The 21767-nt window shown below is 45.2% G+C and overlaps 1 protein-coding gene across 1 annotated transcript in view; it reads left to right on the top strand.

Moving 5' to 3' along the window:
* LOC100136366 (cystic fibrosis transmembrane conductance regulator II) overlaps window positions 1-21767 on the top strand; it is a 79780-nt gene that overhangs the window by 44146 nt on the left and 13867 nt on the right. The window contains 10 exon segments of the mRNA NM_001123534.1: window positions 532-660; window positions 3669-3706; window positions 4822-5108; window positions 5351-5430; window positions 6788-6938; window positions 11372-11599; window positions 12681-12781; window positions 16705-16929; window positions 18119-18274; window positions 20501-20590. Of these exon segments, the coding sequence (NP_001117006.1) occupies window positions 532-660; window positions 3669-3706; window positions 4822-5108; window positions 5351-5430; window positions 6788-6938; window positions 11372-11599; window positions 12681-12781; window positions 16705-16929; window positions 18119-18274; window positions 20501-20590 (1485 nt within the window).

Below are 21767 nucleotides of genomic sequence, written 5' to 3'. Positions count from 1 at the left end.
TCTTTAAGAGCACATGGAGGTAGGTTCAGTGAAGGCAGCAGCGTGGACGTTTTCCCCTGTAGCTGCTGGTCTTTAAGAGCACATGGAGGTAGGTTCAGTGAAGGCAGCAGCGTGGACGTTTTCCCCTGTAGCTGCTGGTCTTTAAGAGCACATGGAGGTAGGTTCAGTGAAGGCAGCAGCGTGGACGTTTTCCCCTGTAGCTGCTGGTCTTTAAGAGCACATGGAGGTAGGTTCAGTGAAGGCAGCAGCGTGGACGTTTTCCCCTGTAGCTGCTGGTCTTTAAGAGCACATGGAGGTAGGTTCAGTGAAGGCAGCAGCGTGGACGTTTTCCCCTGTAGCTGCGGGTCTTTAAGAGCACATGGAGGTTATGGTTAGGATCAAGGAGTTGCCAAAGGGACGTCATAGAATGTTCACCAGTGTTTGAACCACCTTTTCCAAAGTAAAGTTTGAACATAAATGTTTGAAGACAAAACACAAAGAACAGCTAGGTTTTAGTATTTCATTTGACATATCTCTTTTGTCTGTTTGCAGCAATGCTTTGCAGACGAGCGTGAGAACGTGTTTGAGACGACGTCGTGGAACACCTATTTGCGTTACATCTTCACCAACAGGAACCTGGTCTACGTCCTCATCTTCATCTTCCTCATCTTCGCTCTCGAGGTAATGATAGCTTTAGATGATCCCTGTCTCGGACATACTGTAGAGCAAGGACAGGCAACTAGCGGCCCGCGAGCCACATGCGGTCCGTGGCCCCCCTTTTCAAGGCCCTCGGATCAGTAATTTTTTTAATTTTAGGGGGGGGACTCAGTCTGGGTCTTAACTTACAATTTTGAGTTAGAATAGTAGAATACACAAGGTGAATTTCAAAATGTGGTTGTGCATCAGCAGTTTCTCTCCTGTTATTTCAGTCACTGATAGTCAGTCAGTTATCCCATGTCAGCTAACATTTTTTAGATTGCGAAGTTAATTTAGCGAGCTATCTAAACTTCTAAACATCACTGTATTAGAGGACAGATGCTATATTAACCAATAACATCACTGTATTAGAGGACAGATGCTATATTAACCAAAAACATCACTGTATTAGAGGACAGATTCTATATTAACCAATAACATCACTGTATTAGAGGACAGATGCTATATTAACCGATAACATCGCTGTATTAGAGGACAGATGCTATATTAACCAATAACATCACTGTATTAGAGGACAGATTCTATATTAACCAATAACATCACTGTATTAGAGGACAGATGCTATATTAACCAATAACATCACTGTATTAGAGGACAGATGCTATATTAACCGATAACATCGCTATATTAGAGGACAGATGCTATATTAACCGATAACATCACTGTATTAGAGGACAGATGCTATATTAACCGATAACATCACTGTATTAGAGGACAGATGCTATATTAACCAATAACATCACTGTATTAGAGGACAGATGCTATATTAACCGATAACATCACTGTATTAGAGGATAGATGCTATATTAACCGATAACATCACTGTATTAGAGGACAGATGCTATATTAACCGATATATTTAAGGAATAAAAACGGTGGCATCAAGCCACTTCACTCTTTCAGAATGGTAGGTGTAATCATCTTGCGGAAGGCATAGTATTTGCATTCGCTTGGGGGAACAATATCCATGGTTGTGGTGCTAATCTTCACTGTATTAGAGGACAGATGCTATATTAACCGATAACATCACTGTATTAGAGGACAGATGCTATATTAACCGATAACATCACTGTATTAGAGGACAGATGCTATATTAACCGATAACATCACTGTATTAGAGGACAGATGCTATATTAACCAGGGTTGAAAGTGGAATTAATTTCTTCCCGGTACAGAACCTCCTATATGTGCACCACGTTTTTTTATCAGCCTCATTATAGAAATACATGTAGAATCACTAATAATTCAATAGGATCTCTGTGGGTCTAGTCGTAATTTGTAATTTAACTTTTGAAATGTATTGTCTTTTATTGTGGCATTAACACAACCAGTCATGTGTTCATCTGATTGTAAAACAATCACTTCGAAGGGCTCCTTTACTAGGCTACCCGTGTACGTTCATCCACTCGCAACATATTTCCAGCCTCCAAACAGTGGTGTCATGACATTTGGCGATTGTCATTAGGCACAAATGTATGTGTATGTGTCTCGGTGTCAGCCACCCATCGCTGCCTTGGAGCGTAGGCTATACCACCTGTTTTCCAAGTCTATTTGCACATTTTTCATGCCTCTGACATGCAGTGATGATAACAAATGGTGTAATAGCATATAGTTTTCTTGACATTTTCTTTTAATTATTGTGTGCTGTAAATCAATCATCGGCCTGATAATGTGTAAACAGCTCAGATCAACCTGATCACGTGTAAACAGCTCAGATCAACCTGATCACGTGTAAACAGCTCAGATCAGCCTGATCACATGTAAACAGCTCAGATCAACCTGATCACGTGTAAACAGCTCAGATCAGCCTGATCACATGTAAACAGCTCAGATCAACCTGATAATATAGAATCTTAAGGAAAGATGTTATATTACCCCTTACGGTACTGCATTAGAGGAAAGATGTTATATTACCCCTTATGATACTGTATTAGAGGAAAGATGTTATATTACCCCTTACAGTACTGTATTAGAGGAAAGATGTTATATTACCCCTTATGATACTGTATTAGAGGAAAGATGTTATATTACCCCTTACGGTACTGTATTAGAGGAAAGATGTTATATTACCCCTTACAGTACTGTATTAGAGGTAAGATGTTATATTACCCCTTACAGTGCTGTATTAGAGGAAAGATGTTATATTACCCCTTATGATACTGTATTAGAGGAAAGATGTTATATTACCCCTTATGGTACTGTCTTAGAGGAAAGATGTTATATTACCCCTTACGGTACTGTATTAGAGGAAAGATGTTATATTACCCCTTATGATACTGTATTAGAGGAAAGATGTTATATTACCCCTTACAGTACTGTATTAGAGGAAAGATGTTATATTACCCCTTACAGTACTGTATTAGAGGAAAGATGTTATATTACCCCTTATGATACTGTATTAGAGGAAAGATGTTATATTACCCCCTTACAGTACTGTATTAGAGGAAAGATGTTATATTACCCCTTACGGTACTGTATTAGAGGAAAGATGTTATATTACCCCTTACAGTACTGTATTAGAGGTAAGATGTTATATTACCCCTTACAGTACTGTCTTAGAGGAAAGATGTTATATTACCCCTTATGGTACTGTATTAGAGGAAAGATGTTATATTACCCCTTACGGTACTGTATTAGAGGAAAGATGTTATATTACCCCTTACGGTACTGTATTAGAGGAAAGATGTTATATTACCCCTTACGGTACTGTATTAGAGGAAAGATGTTATAGTAACCCATAACAATACTTTATTAAAGGAAATATTATATATTAACCCATAACGATACTGCATTAGAGAATCCCTAAACTCAACTCCAGCTTTTCTGGACTTTTCCAGATTCTTGAACAGACTGATGTCTGGTAGCGCTAGACTAGAGGGTCCCTGTTGGATCATAATTGCATTTATTGACAGTATTATTTCAATGCATGCTGTTGCCACCCTCAGTCTAACTGTGTTTATTGTGTGCTGTAGGTTGCTGGCTCTGTCCTGGGGATATTTCTTATCACAGAGTAAGTACTAGTTTGTTTTCACATGTGCTATAATATTCATCACAAGGAACTAGGATGATCAGCCTACAATGGTAAACAAGTAGTATCCACCACAAGAAACCCAGATCAGCCTGATAACATGTAAACAGCTCAGATCAGCCTGATCACGTGTAAACAGCTCAGATCAGCCTGATCACGTGTAAACAGCTCAGAACAGCATGATAACGTGTAAACAGCTCAGAACAGCATGATAACGTGTAAACAGCTCAGAACAGCCTGGTCACGTGTAAACAGCTTAGATCAGCCTAATAGCACATCAAATCAAATCCAATTTTATTTGTCACATGTTGATGTGAGTCTAGCGAAATGCTTGTGTTTCTAGTTCCGACCATGCAGTAAAATCTAACAAGTAATCTAACAATTTCACAACAACTACCTTATACACACGTGTGTAAAGGAATGAATAAGAATATGTATATAAAAATATATGGATGAGCGATGACCGAACGGCATAGGCAAGATGCAGTAGATGATATAGAGTACAGTATATACATATGAGATGAGTAATGTAGGGTATGTAAACATATAAACTGGCATTGCGACTAGTGATACATTTATTACATTACATTACATTTATTACATTACATTTATACATTACATTTATTACATTACATTTATTACATTACATTTTTCATTATTAAAGTGGCTAGAGATTTGAGTCAGTATGTTGGCAACAGCCACTCAATGTTGGTGATGGCTGTTTAACAGTCTGATGGCCTTGAGATAGAAGCTGTTTTTCAGTCTCTCAGTCCCAGCTTTGATGCACCTGTACTGACCTCGCCTTCTGGATAGAAGCGGGGTGAACAGGCAGTGGCTCAGGTGGTTGTTGTCCTTGATGATCTTTTTGTCCTTCCTGTGACATCGGGTGGTGTAGGTGTCCTGGAGGGCAGGTAGTTTGCCCCCGGTGATGCGTTGTGCATTGTACATGTAAACAGCTCAGATCAGCCTGATCACATGTAAACCGCTAAACGCGAAGTACTCAAACAAAAGAGCAGTTGAAAAAAATATATATATTTAGAAAAAAAACACGATTCAGATACCATTGTAACCATTGTACTCTCTTCTTTCCCTCTCAGTAAGATCTGGACAGAGGAGGCCAACCCATCGGCGCCTAACTACGTAGACCAACAACATTCCAACGCCTCGTCACCCGCCGTCCAACAGTCAGTCATCGTCACGCCAACCAGCGCCTATTACATCATCTATATCTACGTGGCGACGTCGGAGAGCGTTCTGGCGCTGGGGTTCTTCAGAGGCCTGCCACTGGTCCACACCTTACTGACCGTGTCCAAGAGGCTGCATGAACAGATGCTCACTGCTGTGCTCAGGGCCCCCATGGCTGTACTCAACACGATGAAAACAGGTGAGGCCCACTGCTGAAACCCCTGGCTTAACCAATGATTATGTATCAGCTAGAAATGCATACGTACATGCATCTACCGGTACTGTATCTGAACACAGGCTTAAATGTCTAATTTATCGGTCAATTGTCTGTGTAATCTCACAGCCTGTACATCAGTCAGTTAGTCAGTACGACCACCACCAGTCAATGCCTCGAACTTTCAGCAGCAGTCAATTCCATGTGTGTGTTTTTCTGCCCTGTAGGTCGGATCATGAACAGGTTCACTAAAGACATGGCCACCATCGACGACATGCTTCCTCTTGTACTGTTTGACCTCATCCAGGTAGGTGACTGGCTGCTCTGTCTGTCTGTCTGTCTGTCTGTCTGTCTGTCTGTCTGTCTGTCTGTCTGTCTGTCTGTCTGTCTGTCTGTCTGTCTGTCTGTCTGTCTGTCTGTCTGTCTGTCTGTCTGTCTGTCTGTCTGTCTGTCTGTCTGTCTGTCTGTCATCCAGGTAGGTGACTGGCTGCTCTGTCTGTCTGTCTGTCTGTCTGTCTGTCTGTCTGTCTGTCTGTCTGTCTGTCTGTCTGTCTGTCTGTCTGTCTGTCTGTCTGTCTGTCTGTTTGTCATCCAGGTAGGTGACTGGCTGCTCTGTCTGTCTGTCTGTCTGTCTGTCTGTCTGTCTGTCTGTCTGTCTGTCTGTCTGTCTGTCTGTCTGGCTGTCTGTCTGTCTGTCTGCCTGTCTGTCTGTCTGTCTGTCTGTCTGTCTGTCTGTCTGTCTGTCTGTCTGTCTGTCTGTCTGTCTGTCTGTCTGTCTGTCTGTCATCCAGGTAGGTGACTGGCTGCTCTGTCTGTCTGTCTGTCTGTCTGTCTGTCTGTCTGTCTGTCTGTCTGTCTGTCTGTCTGTCTGTCTGTCTGTCTGTCTGTCTGTCTGTCTGTCTGTCTGTCTGTCTGTCTGTCATCCAGGTAGGTGACTGGCTGCTCTGTCTGTCTGTCTGTCTGTCTGTCTGTCTGTCTGTCTGTCTGTCTGTCTGTCTGTCTGTCTGTCTGTCTGTCTGTCTGTCTGTCTGTCTGTTTGTCATCCAGGTAGGTGACTGGCTGCTCTGTCTGTCTGTCTGTCTGTCTGTCTGTCTGTCTGTCTGTCTGTCTGTCTGTCTGTCTGTCTGTCTGTCTGTCTGTCTGTCTGTCTGTCTGTCTGTCTGTCATCCAGGTAGGTGACTGGCTGCTCTGTCTGTCTGTCTGTCTGTCTGTCTGTCTGTCTGTCTGTCTGTCTGTCTGTCTGTCTGTCTGTCTGTCTGTCTGTCTGTCTGTCTGTCTGTCTGTCTGTCTGTCATCCAGGTAGGTGACTGGCTGCTCTGTCTGTCTGTCTGTCTGTCTGTCTGTCTGTCTGTCTGTCTGTCTGTCTGTCTGTCTGTCTGTCTGTCTGTCTGTCTGTCTGTCTGTCTGTCTGTCTGTCTGTCTGTCTGTCATCCAGGTAGGTGACTGGCTGCTCTGTCTGTCTGTCTGTCTGTCTGTCTGTCTGTCTGTCTGTCTGTCTGTCTGTCTGTCTGTCTGTCTGTCATCCAGGTAGGTGACTGGCTGCTCTGTCGGTCTCATTCTCTCCCAGTCTCTATCTTAATTCATTTTATTGTTTTGAGGGTTCTCTTTTTATTTTTTTCATGAAAAGCTCTGTATTTTATATGATTCATATTCTCTCCCTCTAGTTAACTCTGATCGTGTTGGGAGCAATCTTCACTGTCTCCATCATGCGGCCGTACATCTTCATCGCCGCAATCCCATTGGCCGTCATATTCCTGGTCCTGAGGAAGTACTTCCTGCGTACCGGACAACAGCTCAAACAACTAGAAGCTGAGGGTGAGACTGGTAGGGGTATTGGATGGGGCTGGGGAACTTTCAAATACAGGAGGTGTGCTTGATTTATCTCGACTGGCGAGAAAGGTGAACAGACTTTTCGCTTTTTGAACAATTCCAGAAGTTACATTGTACCGGGCAGGGAGTCAAAGAAAGTAAGGGATATAAAAGAAAGCAGGATGTAGGGAGAATAGAATTGAGGGAGGGGAGGGTGGAGGCTGGAGAGGATACACAGAGGGGCGAGGTCCGCTGGAGGGGAAGTGGGACATAACGGAGTGAGAGGTCAGCTCTCGTCCAATTAGATTTTAGATCCCACAACCCCGTACACGACCAATAAACTTTGATTTGATTGGAAAATAATTGATGGGTGGTGTCTTCGGATGCCTAAATCTGTCCTCGGGTCCTTTAGTTGGATGGAAAGTGGTGGTCCTTTAACAATTGGATACTTCCTCTCGCCTTGGAGTAACCACTGATCTGACATGACTAGATAGGGGATATGATACATAATGGTACTATTGCTTGAGTTTTCCCTCACCAGAACAATTCCCAACATTCTGCAAACATTCCATACATTCCCCGTAACTTACTTGTACCAAAGTGTTGGATTGAAATAGTGAGAGAAAGGTGTGTATCTGTGTTGGGACTCGGGACATTCTGACTCCACTCCTGATCCTGTCATTCTGTGTGTGTCGCAGATGGCCACAAGGCCTTTCTGCAGCCACGGAGGGGTCAGAGTGAAAATCCAATCAGGGATTTCCTCTGGCTCCATCCTGGCATCACTCTCTCACTGTTCCTCACTGGACAAAACACACACGACTGGACAAAACACATACCTTCTCTATCACTGTTCCCCCCTGGACAGAGCACACACACTGTCCACAACAGGCCAAAACACACACACTGTCCTCAACAGGCCAAAACACACACACTGTCCTCAATAGGCCAAAACACACACACTGTCCACAACAGGCCAAAACACACACACTGTCCTCAACAGGCCAAAAGATACACACTGTCCTCAACAGGCCAAAACACACACTGTCCTCAACAGGCCAAAACACACACACTGTCCTCAACAGGCCAAAACACACACACTGTCCACAACAGGCCAAAACACACACACTGTCCACAACAGGCCAAAACACACACACTGTCCTCAACAGGCCGAAACACACACACTGTCCTCAACAGGCCAAAACACACACACTGTCCTCAACAGGCCAAAACACACACACTCTCTTGTTGTATGTTGCTCTTGTTCTAAATGTGTCCTTTATTGGTGCAGAGACCCTTAAAGATCCATATAAAGCCATCTAAATTCATATAATACCCCTTAGAGAGACAGTTTCACTCACCTGCTTGTGATCAGAGTAGATAAACTGTCAGGTTTATTTCTTCCTTCCTTTCATTCATTTTCCTGCCTGTCTCTCTGTGTGTCAGACTGTAGTAAGAGATACGTGAGAAACATCACGGTTCATCTCACAACAAGAGAGACTTGGTTTTACGGTGGCCTGAGAAAATATACTCTCTATTGTTGTGATACTGTCTGGTGCACTTCTATTTTAGATTTCTTCAACTCCTCGCATAACAATGCCCTTCTGAAACAACAAACTGCGATGTTTTCCTGTTTTAATGTCACATGCACAAGGACAGTGAAATGCCTTTCTTACAAGCTCTAAACCCAACAATGCAGTAATCAATATCAATGTAATACTAAAAATATCAAGGTAGAACAAAAACCCACAACATATAACATTGAGAAATAAGAAGAACACAATAAAGTAAGTAAACATACTATATACAGGCTCAGTTCCAGTACCATATTTACAATGTGCAGGGATACTAGATCGATAGAGGTAGATATGTAGAGGGGTAAGGTGACTAGGTATCAGGATATATGATAAACAGAGTAGCAGCAGCGTATATGATGATTGTATGTGAGTGGGTGTAGAGTCACTATAAATGTATGTGCGTATTATGTGTGTGTGTGAGTAAATGATGTGAGTGTTTGTATGCAGGTTGGAATAACAGTGTGAGTAGTGTGTAGGGTTCTGTGAGGTCTTATTGCATGGGGATAGAAGCTGTTCCGGAGTATGTTGGTGTCAGACTTGATGCACCAGTACCGCTTGCATTGAGGAAGCAGAGAGAACAGTCTTTGGCTTGGGTGGTTGGTCTTTCCTATCACACCACCTGAATTAAGTGGCGTACTATAAGTCAGGGTTGGGACCAGGATGTGAATTTAAATTCCATCAACAAGTTGACATCACCCGTTAGCTACGTACATTTTGGTCAAGAAGTATCTAGATGTTATGTCGGACATCCTGTGAGTGATTTACTAATGCTTCTGTGTTTTTCTTCTCTCCCCCCTTTCTACCTTCTCTCCCTCCATTCCACCCTCTCTCCCTCCATTCCACCCTCTCTCCCTCCATTCCACCCTCTCTCCCTCCATTCCACCCTCTCTCCCCCCTTTCTACCTTCTCTCCCTCCATTCCACCCTCTCTCCCTCCATTCCACCCTCTCTCCCTCCATTTCAACCTCTCTCCCTCCATTCCACCCTCTCTCCCCCCTTTCTACCTTCTCTCCCTCCATTCCACCCTCTCTCCCTCCATTCCACCCTCTCTCCCTCCATTCCACCCTCTCTCCCTCCATTCCAACCTCTCTCCCTCCATTCCACCCTCTCTCCCCCCTTTCTACCTTCTCTCCCTCCATTCCACCCTCTCTCCCTCCATTCCACCCTCTCTCCCTCCATTCCACCCTCTCTCCCTCCATTCCAACCTCTCTCCCTCCATTCCACCCTCTCTCCCTCCATTCCAACCTCTCTCCCTCCATTCCACCCTATCTCCCTCCATTCTAACCTCTCTCCCTCCATTCTAACCTCTCTCCCTCCATTCCACCCTCTCTCCCTCCATTCCACCCTCTCTCCCTCCATTCCACCCTCTCTCCCTCCATTCCACCCTCTCTCCTCCACTCCAACCTCTCTCCCTCCATTCCAACCTCTCTCCCTCCATTCTAACCTCTCTCCCTCCATTCCACCCTCTCTCCTCCATTCCAACCTCTCTCCCTCCATTCCAACCTCTCTCCCTCCATTCTAACCTCTCTCCCTCCATTCCACCCTCTCTCCCCCCTTTCTACCTTCTCTCCCTCCATTCCACCCTCTCTCCCTCCATTCCACCCTCTCTCCCTCCATTCCACCCTCTCTCCCTCCATTCCAACCTCTCTCCCTCCATTCCACCCTCTCTCCCTCCATTCCAACCTCTCTCCCTCCATTCCACCCTATCTCCCTCCATTCTAACCTCTCTCCCTCCATTCCACCCTCTCTCCCTCCATTCCACCCTCTCTCCCTCCATTCCACCCTCTCTCCCTCCATTCCACCCTCTCTCCTCCACTCCAACCTCTCTCCCTCCATTCCAACCTCTCTCCCTCCATTCTAACCTCTCTCCCTCCATTCCACCCTCTCTCCTCCATTCCAACCTCTCTCCCTTCATTCCAACCTCTCTCCCTCCATTCTAACCTCTCTCCCTCCATTCCACCCTCTCTCCCTCCATTCTAACCTCTCTCCCTCCATTCCACCCTCTCTCCCTCCATTCCACCCTCTCTCCCTCCATTCCAACCTCTCTCCCTCCATTCCACCCTCTCTCCCCCTTTCTACCTTCTCTCCCTCCATTCCACCCTCTCTCCCTCCATTCCACCCTCTCTCCCTCCATTCCACCCTCTCTCCCTCCATTCTAACCTCTCTCCCTCCATTCCACCCTCTCTCCCTCCATTCCAACCTCTCTCCCTCATTCCACCCTCTCTCCCTCCATTCCACCCTCTCTCCCTCCATTCCACCCTCTCTCCCTCCATTCCACCCTCTCTCCCTCCATTCCAACCTCTCTCCCTCCATTCCACCCTCTCTCCCTCCATTCCACCCTCTCTCCCTCCATTCCACCCTCTCTCCCTCCATTCCAACCTCTCTCCCTCCATTCCACCCTCTCTCCCTCCATTCCACCCTCTCTCCCTCCATTCCACCCTCCCTCCCTCCATTCTAACCTCTCTCCCTCCATTCCAACCTCTCTCCCTCCATTCCACCCTCTCTCCCTCCATTCCACCCTCTCTCCCTCCATTCCAACCTCTCTCCCTCCATTCCACCCTCTCTCCCTCATTCCACCCTCTCTCCCTCCATTCCACCCTCTCTCCCTCCATTCCACCCTCTCTCCCTCCATTCCACCCTCTCTCCCTCCATTCCAACCTCTCTCCCTCCATTCCACCCTCTGTCCCTCCATTCCACCCTCTCTCCCTCCATTCCAACCTCTCTCCCTCCATTCCACCCTCTGTCCCTCCATTTCTCTCTACTTGCCTCCCCTCTTTGTCTCTCTCCCTTTTTGCTCAAATGTTTTCTTCCTCTGCTCACTCTCTTAATATCTCTCTTTCTCTTTCTGTCTTTCCCCTCCTCCCAGCCCGAAGCCCTATCTTCTCTCACCTCATCATCTCTCTAAAGGGTCTGTGGACCATCCGTGCGTTTGGACGTCAGTGCTACTTTGAGACGTTGTTCCACAAGGCCCTGAACACCCACACAGCCATATGGTTCCACTACCTCTCCACGCTGCGATGGTTCCTCTTCCGCTGTGACATCATCTTCGTCTTCTTCTTCAGCGCCGCAGCCTTCATTGCTGTGGGAACCAACCGTGAGTGATGGACGGACAGACAGACACACTTAATATTATTAGGATATTTCCAATACAGCATTTAATTGAAAAGGAGATTGGCATATTACAGATGCCGACTGCGTTGCATATTTACTTTAGGCCTGAGTAAGTTGTTCCTGCCTTCTCATGGACAACGTAGAAAAGATCTTTGTGTGAAATAGAGAATCTCTCAATGGGCCACAGTGTTTATGTTGGTAGTGAATCTAGGGGTAATTTTACAGACCATTGAATACCTGTGTGTTTGTGTGTGTGTATAATAACAAGGGGTTGCAGTGACGTATGCTATGACGTGTGTGTGTGTGTGTGTGTGTGTGTGTGTGTGTGTGTGTGTGTGTGTGTGTGTGTGTGTGTGTGTGTGTGTGTGTGTGTGTGTGTGTGTGTGTGTGTGTGTGTGTGTGTGTGTGTGTGTGTGTGTGTGTGTACGTGTTTAACTATACTTCTGGGGACCAGAATAGTAAACTAACAAGTAGGTTTAGGGTTAAGGTTAGAATTAGGGTTAGGGTTAGTTTTAGGGTTAGGAGCTAGGGTTAGGTTTGGGGTTAAGAGCTAGGATTAGGTTTAGGGATAGAAGTTAGGGTTAGGAGCTAGGGTTAGGAGCTAGGGTTAGGAGCTAGGGTTAGGTTTAGGGTTAGAGCTAGGGTTAGGTTTAGGGTTAGAAGCTAGGGTTTGTTTTAGGGTTAAGAGCTAGTGTTAGGTTTAGGGTTAGAAGCTAGGGTTTGGTTTAGGGTTAAGAGCTAGGGTTAGGTTTAGGGTTAAGAGCTAGGGTTAGGTTTAGGTTTAGGGTTAGAAGCTAGGGTTTGTTTTAGGGTTAAGAGCTAGGTTTATGTTTAGGGTTAGAAGCTAGGGTTAGGTTTAGGGTTAAGATTAGGTTTTGGGGTTAAGGTTAGGGTTAGGGTTGTGGTTAGGGTAAGAGTATGGTTTAGGGTTAGGGCTTAGGGAAAATAGGATTTTGACCACAAGGTTAACCACAAGGTTAGCTGTACAAGACCATGTGTGTGTGTGTGTGTGTGCTAGCGCGTGTGTGCCCACTGATAATGTGATGTGTGTGTGTGTTCCACAGAGGACAAGCCAGGGGAGATTGGCATCATCGTGGCCTTAGCCATGCTTATCCTTGGTACGTTCCAATGGGCTGTCATCACCAGCATCACTGTGGATGGACTGGTATGTAAACACACAGTTTTGATCAATCACGGTAGATAGACTTCTATTTGCATTCACATACCACATTACCAGTAGGCAGTTATCAGTTTCACACATACAAACATGCACAACACACTCACACAAATATGAATCTCACTAACCTTTTACACTCATTTGAATTGGCCTATATGGACAGAGATACATTGAAATGTTTCTTACAGAAGAAATAAGAAAAGCATAACCATTGTAGAAATTGAAAGGGAACAGTTTGGAGATTAATGGAAAATTATTAGACCAAAGTTGAGGACACAACAGTTCACCTGACACAAGACTGAATCCAGGACTGAATCCTATTGATTATATGTGCATTTTACATTTACTGTACTTTTTGACATATTTGTTGATAACAAGATCTGAAAATACTCTAGATACATTCAGTAACATGATAAGAATATTCCTGGAAAATGTGGGGTAGGTGCAACATAAGACAACAAAATTACAAGAGTTTGAGAGAGAAAGCTAAATATGTGTATGCGATCAATAATATTTAGTTTGATTTTAATTTGATTTGAGGACTAACTGGTGCACTTGTATGACTCAAAGAAGGGTCTTCAATTATAGGTGCTTTTCTGAGCTCACCTAGCTGTGCCGTTGAAGAGCTAGAGAAAGCACACTTGTAGTTGTTTTGTTTGGAACACAAAATGTGATGGCACCCCCGCCATCACACAATTACTGTTGTTGTTTACGAAATCCCAAAATGGCCCTTCCTAAATCGCAATCTGGGTCAGGTGGGCGTCATTTGAAAGCTTGTTCTATTGCCAACATGACTAGTTATAAAATAAGATCTTGCAGTGTGATCTTGCAGTGTTAGGGTTTCACACGGCAATTCAGAGAAACAGATCGTAATTCTAGTGCGCATAGAAAGGAGACCTGAGCTCAGTCAGGTGTGTGTTCTGCTGCAAATTTTCTTCACAATAGACAAACATAGGCTCATTCTGTTCAGAACAACTCAGGGTATGACGCCATGTCATCTTGTAACTGTACATCAAACATAGTGATCATAAACGTTGACACTATATGACATGAGTTTTATGATTTGGAAATGTGAAGTGCACATTTGGACTCCCGGGTGTTTGGTTTGCTTGTATGACATCAAAGTGGTATTTATTATAATCCTCAACATCTCATCTTTCAAAATACATTAAGTCCTCTTCACTTACAGCATTTCCTTCACTCAGACAAGAAAACAAAAATCGAAAGTTGCCCAATTAGCCGGAGGGATGGGGGAAACTTCTTGTCGTGTGCGGTGCTCAAGTTCAGAATGGCTGTCAGTCAAAACCCATAAAGCGCTGTGAAGCACAGAGACTGAGCTCTGATGTCATTTATAGCATGTTACTGTACAGCCACTAATGTTCCAATGTAGGCGCTTATCAGTGTCTAAATCTGCCATTTTCATCCTGTATACGGGTACGAGTGTAAAAGGCTACCTTTACTTGAGTGGGATACTCCACTTGTCTTGTGTGTTGTTTGGTAAGGTGTCAAAACATAGCATACTGTATATTCAGTTCACACACCCCAGTGTTGTTGTTGTGGACATGAGCTTTATTCAGGCTTAGGATTTCGAAAGAGCTTATCTGTCACGATGGTCGTAATAACATGCAGACCAAAGCGCAGCGTGATGTGGGTTCCACATGTTTATTGAATGAAACGCACAAAAACAATAAAGAACGAACGAAACGTGACGCAAATGAAGTGCTCACAGGCAACTACACATAAACAAAACAAGATCCCACAAAAACAGTGGGGAAATGGCTGCCTAAATATGATCCCCAATCAGAGACAACGATAAACGGCTGCCTCTGATTGGGAACCATACCAGGCCAACATAGACATAAAACAACCTAGATAACCCACCCTAGTCACACCCTGACCTAACCAACATAGAGAATAAAAGGCTCTCTATGGTCAGGGTGTGACATTATCACAGTGCAGGTCATTTCATTCTCCTTGTTTTGGAAAAATGAATCCTTACTGCCAGACTGACTCATACTACTATACACTGATACTACTCACTAATGTGAGAATAGACAGTATATATACTGTTCAAAAAAATAAAGGGAACACTTAAACAACACATCCTAGATCTGAATGAAAGAAATAATCTAATGAAATACTTTTTTCTTTACATAGTTGAATGTGCTGACAACAAAATCACACAAAAATAATCAATGGAAATCCAATTTATCAACCCATGGAGGTCTGGATTTGGAGTCACACTCAAAATGAAAGTGGAAAACCACACTACAGGCTGATCCAACTTTGATGTAATGTCCTTAAAACAAGTCAAAATGAGGCTCAGTAGTGTGTGTGGCCTCCACGTGCCTGTATGACCTCCCTACAACGCCTGGGCATGCTCCTGATGAGGTGGCGGATGGTCTCCTAAGGGATCTCCTCCCAGACCTGGACTAAAGCATCCGCCAACTCCTGGACAGTCTGTGGTGCAACGTGGCGTTGGTGGATGGAGCGAGACATGAAGTCCCAGATGTGCTCAATTGGATTCAGGTCTAGGCCAGTCCATAGCATCAATGCCTTCCTCTCGCAGGAACTGCTGACACACTCCAGCCACATGAGGTCTAGCATTGTCTTGCATTAGGAGGAACCCAGGGCCAACCGCACCAGCACATGGTCTCACAAGGGGTCTGAGGATCTCATCTCGGTACCTAATGGCAGTCAGGCTACCTCTGGCGAGCACATGGAGGGCTGTGTGGCCCCCCAAAGAAATGCCACCCCACACCATGACTGACCCACCGCCAAACCGGTCATGCTGGAGGATGTTGCAGGCAGCAGAACGTTCTCCACGGCGTCTCCAGACTCTGTCACGTCTGTCACGTGCTCAGTGTGAACCTGCTTTCATCTGTGAAGAGCACAGGGCGCCAGTGGCGAATTTGCCAATCGTGGTGTTCTCTGGCAAATGCCAAACGTCCTGCACGGTGTTGGGCTGTAAGCACAACCCCCACCTGTGAACGTCGGGCCCTCATACCACCCTCATGGAGTCTGTTTCTAACCGTTTGAGCAGACACATGCACATTTGTGGCCTGCTGGAGGTCATTTTGCAGGGCTCTGGCAGTGCTTCTCCTGCTCCTCCTTGCACAAAGACGGAGGTAGCGGTCCTGCTGCTGGGTTGTTGCCCTCCTACGGCCTCCTCCACGTCTCCTGATGTACTGGCATGTCTCCTGGTAGCGCCTCCATGCTCTGGACACTACGCTGACAGACACAGCAAACCTTCTTGCCACAGCTCGCATTGATGTGCCATCCTGGATGAGCTGCACTACCTGAGCCACTTGTGTGGGTTGTAGAGTCCGTCTCATGCTACCACTAGAGTGAAAGCACCGCCAGCATTCAAAAGTGACCAAAACATCAGCCAGGAAGCATAGGAACTGAGAAGTGGTCTGTGGTCCCCACCTGCAGAACCACTCCTTTATTTGGGGTGTCTTGCTAATTGCCTATAATTTCCACCTGTTGTCTATTCCATTTGCACAACAGCATGTGAAATGTATTGTCAATCAGTGTTGCTTCCTAAGTGGACAGTTTGATTTCACAGAAGTGTGATTGACTTGGAGTTACATTGTGTTGTTTAAGTGTTCCCTTTAATTTTTTGAGCAGTGTATATATATTAATATTAATAGCACATTAACAAGTACGAGGGAGGTCACTACTCTAACATACTGTCACGGGTACAGTATTAGGTCACAAACTAACATTGACCCACTTACAGTATGAACTCACTTACTCCTTACACACACACACACACACGTTTCACTCCCCCCTTACACACATTCCCACAGGTTTCTACTCACTTATATTATCTCATGTCACACACACATAATGTATACACACACACCTACCCCTTCCTCACCTCTCTGTGGCCTCTTTTCCGTCTGCAGATGCGATCGGTAGATCGGGTCTTCAAGTTCATCGACTTGCCGCAGGAGGAGCCTAGACCCAGTGGTGGTGGTAAAGTCACAGACCTGGTCCTCGACAACCCCCACGCACAAGACTGCTGGCCCAATCAGGGCCACATGGATGTCCAGGGGCTGACTGTCAAGTATACAGAGGCCGGACGCTCTGTGCTGCAGAACCTGTCCTTCACCGTGGAAGCAGGCCAAAGTGTAGGTGGCGGAGATGGGGGCGGAAATGGGTGTGGAGATGGGGGTGGAGATGGAGTGGAGATGGGGTGGAGATGTTGCGGAGATGGGGGTGGAGATGGAGTGGAGATGAGGGTGGAGATGAGGGTGGAGATGGAGTGGAGATGGGTGTGGAGATGGAGTGGAGATGGGTGTGGAGATGGGTGTGGAGATGGAGTGGAGATGTTGTGGAGATGGGGGTGGAGATGGGGTGGAGATGTTGTGGAGATGGGGGTGGAGATGTTGTGGAGATGGGGGTGGAGATGGGGTGGAGATGTTGTGGAGATGGGGGTGGAGATGGAGTGGAGATGTTGTGGAGTGGAGATGGGGGTGGAGATGTTGTGGAGATGGGGATGGGTGCGGGTGTGTGTGTGCATGTGTGAGGCTGATGCTCCTACCCATATGTGGGGTCAACTCCCGCTCAGCCCAGTCAAAGCTCTTCTCTGTCCTGGCACTCCAATGGTGGAACATCAGGACAGCGAAGTCCCTGGCCATCTTCCGAAAATGTCACAAACCCTACATCTTAAAAAAAAATAGACCTGCACTTCTTTTCAGACTAGCACTGACTTTGCTGCTAACATTTATATTGAGGGAAAATGTACTTGCTATAAGTGCTACCTATTTTAAGATGAATGCACTACATGTCACTCTGGATAATAGTGTCTGCTAAATTACTACAATGTAAATGTAATGTAGTGGACGGCCTGTTCTGCCCTCAGGTGAACCGACTGTAGATTCATTCCTATCCGTCTGAGAGAGTCTTGAGAGATAATTACAGAGAAAGAGCTCTCGGTAACGAGACCTGAGGGAGGCTAGCTCATTGGACCTAGATTAGCCATTAGCACTTTAACCTAGCCATTAGCACTTTTGCTTAGCCATTAGCTAAAGCTTCCTGCTAATGGCCTAATTGTCACTGACGCTCTGGGCCTGAGGGAGAGTAGAGGGTTTCTAGTTTCCCACAGTTCAGTGTAGTGTTATGTTGTATGCTACGTAGCGTATAGTATCACGGTTGTCTCAAGATCTTTATTGAAAATGAGCAGGTTAATGGGAGAGAGCAGTGGGAGACCTGTAGGAAGACAATGGCTGTGTCTGGCTTGTGGAGATTTTGGGTATATATACTGAATTAATTATGGTACATATTCTTATCTCAGTGTACATTTGTTGCTGTCCATAGGTGGGTGTGTTGGGGAGGACGGGCTCAGGGAAGAGCACCCTGCTCTCTGCCCTGCTGCGCCTGGCCTCTACAGATGGAGAGATCTCCATTGACGGGGTCTCCTGGAACTCTGTCACACTACAGACCTGGAGAAAAGCCTTCGGAGTGGTGCCACAGGTAAATATTTACCCTCATGGGGTTACAAACAGCTCCCCTCAAGGACCTGAAAACAGCTCAACTATTGTACCATCAGTCCCTAGGGTTGATACGGTGACAGTATTACTGCCCATCAGTCCCTAGGGTTGTTAAGGTGACAGTATTACTGCCCATCAGTCCCTAGGGTTGTTACGGTAACAGTATTACCGCCCATCAGTCCCTAGGGTTGTTACGGTGACAGTATTACTGCCCATCAGTCCCTAGGGTTGTTACGGTGACAGTATTACTGCCCATCAGTCCCTAGGGTTGTTACGGTAACAGTATTACTGCCCATCAGTCCCTAGGGTTGTTAAGGTGACAGTATTACCACCCATCAGTCCCTAGGGTTGTTACGGTAACAGTATTACCGCCCATCAGTCCCTAGGGTTGTTACGGTAACAGTATTACCGCCCATCAGTCCCTAGGGTTGTTAAGGTGACAGTATTACCGCCCATCAGTCCCTAGGGTTGTTACGGTAACAGTATTACCGCCATACCCGAGGTCACGACTCATGACCGCGGTCAAATTCCACGTTGAGACACGGTAACTAGGCCTACTCCAAAACTATGGTCTGTAAATGAATGGCACTGATTTCCGTTAGTAGCCTACCAAACTTGCTAATGGCCCTCAAGTCACTAATGGCCTGGTACTCAGTGCTCTATTGTCCATTAAATCACTCTGACATTAATGCAAATGCAATCGACAATCAAATCAAACACTTCGTGTTTTAATTTTAATAATTGGAAGGACGAGGATAAAAGATGATAGGAGTTATAGGTCCCGTTCCCAAATGGACCCAATATGCATAAATAACATTTTAAAACATTCCATGTTGTCGTGGATCTTGTTTCAAGCTCAAAGCCAAACACAACGGCAGCCATTTGGATGCATGTTAAATGTGAGGCTAATAATTAGCTGGTTGATAAGCTGAATCAGGTCAGTAACCTCTTGAGGTTGGAGCAAAAACCGTCAGGAAGGTATCTCTCCAGGAACAGGGTTGGAGAGCCCTGGCATACAGCGTTTGAGCAGGATATCACCTGTTGTGCAGCGAGAGCCAGCTCCTTAAACAGCTGGTTGATGCGTGGAATGAAATAAGTATATAAGCCCAGTAATTGCACAACATTTCTAAACTGCATGTAATCATGTGTGAAAACAGAGTTTGGATGGCCTCTATTAAAAAGAGGAGGATCCCAGCTTTCTATTGCTTGGCTAAAATATGTATTTCTCAAGAGCTAATATTAAGCACAGCTTTAAAAGCTTTTCAACCGAAACAGCCTCAAATAGCATGAAAATTAACCACAGGAAAACGTCCTCAAATGCATACGGATTACATGTATTTTTTTCCCCTGCCCCTTGCAATGTCCGATTGATAGTGGCCCATTCTTAATTTCACACATCAGTACTTTCAAGTACTGTTGATAACTCGATATTGGTCAACAAGTACAGTGTGGCTACAAAGAACAACTGTCACACAGCTCACCCTAGAAAACAAAACAACTCACACAGCTCACCCTGAAAAACAAAACAACTCACACAGCTCACCCTGAAAAACAAAATAACTCACTCAGCTCACCCTGAAAAACAAAACAACTCACAACTCACCCTGAAAAACAAAACAACTCACACAGCTCACCCTGAAAAACAAAACAACTCACACAGCTCACCCTGAAAAACAAAACAACTCACACAGCTCACCCTAGAAAACAAAACAACTCACACAGCTCACCCTGAAAAACAAAACAACTCACACAGCTCACCCTGAAAAACAAAACAACTCACACAGCTCACCCTGAAAAACAAAAGAACTCACTCAGCTCACCCTGAAAAACAAAACAACTCACAACTCACCCTGAAAAACAAAACAACTCACACAGCTCACCCTGAAAAACAAAACAACTCACACAGCTCACCCTGAAAAACAAAACAACTCAGACAGCTCACCCTGAAAAACAAAACAACTCACACAGCTCACCCTGAAAAACAAAACAACTCACACAGCTCACCCTGAAAAACAAAAGAACTCACTCAGCTCACCCTGAAAAAGAAAACAACTCACAACTCACCCTGAAAAACAAAACAACTCACACAGCTCACCCTGAAAAACAAAACAACTCACAACTCACCCTGAAAAACAAAACAACTCACACAGCTCACCCTGAAAAACAAAACAACTCACACAGCTCCTCAATTTTCTCTTTTCTTTGACAGAAAATCTTCATCCTGACTGGAACGTTCCGTATGAACCTGGATCCGCACGCTTGCCACAGTGACGAGGAACTGTGGCGGGTGGCTGAGGAGGTGAGACACAACGTTAACATTAGTCACACTGGTGTCTGGTCTAACCCTAAACCAAGTTTTATGCCCACATCCCGATTCAATCCTAACCCTAGCCTCAACCACAACCGTAACCCTAGCTTCATGTTCACATCCTGGTTTAACCCTAACCCTAGCCTCAACCACAACCCAAATCCTAGCTTCATATTCACATCCCGGTTTAACCCTAACCCTAGCTTCATGTCCACATCCCGGTTTAACCCTAACCCTTGCTTCATGTCCACATCCCGGTTTAACCCTAACCCTAGCTTCATGTCCACATCCCGGTTTAACCCTAACCCTAGCCTCAACCACAACCCTAACCCTAGCTTCATGTCCACATCCCGGTTTAACCCTAACCCTAGCTTCATGTATATATATATATATTGAGGTTTGGATTCTGTGGTGGTCTCTTCTCCCACCAAAAAGGCCTTATATTGGGCTATATTTACACAGCTCCTGAACATGTACAGTAATGAGCTTCATGCATTTGGGCCTACCTGTGGCTATAAAATGCCATCTAGTGGCCCTTTATAAACACTACAGAGCACTCTTTTGATTCTGGCAGGAGTTTGGAGCGTTCTGTGAGACCCCCACCCATACACTCTTAACATCTTGTAGAAGTGTTTTCTTTTAACTAGCGATTAATACAATTATTTGGTCAAGTTCCTATGTGCCTGTACACCCTGTCCCCCTTGTGGGTAACAGACCTCAGTCCCCTTACCTAACCCTCAACCCTAACCCTAGCTTCATGTTCACATCCCGGTTTAACTCTAACCCTAGCTTCATGTTCACATCCCGGTTTAACTCTAACCCTAGCTTCATGTTCACATCCCGGTTTAACTCTAACCCTAGCTTCATGTTCACATTCCGGTTTAACTCTAACCCTAGCTTCATGTTCACATCCCGGTTTAACCCTAACCCTCAACCCTAAAACTAGCTTCATGTTCACATCCCGGTTTAACTCTAACCCTAGCTTCATGTTCACATCCCGGTTTAACTCTAACCCTAGCTTCATGTTCACATTCCGGTTTAACTCTAACCCTAGCTTCATGTTCACATCCCGGTTTAACCCTAACCCTCAACCCTAAAACTAGCTTCATATTCACATCCCGGTTCAACCCTAACCCTCAACCCTAACCCTAGCTTCATGTTTACATCC

The sequence above is a fragment of the Salmo salar genome, chromosome 10 (genome assembly GCF_965601325.2).
Source record: "Salmo salar chromosome 10, fSalSal1, whole genome shotgun sequence".
NCBI classification, from domain to species: Eukaryota; Metazoa; Chordata; class Actinopteri; order Salmoniformes; family Salmonidae; genus Salmo; species Salmo salar.
The sequence above is the reverse complement of the archived record's forward strand: the minus strand, read 5'-3'. Positions and strand labels throughout refer to the sequence as shown.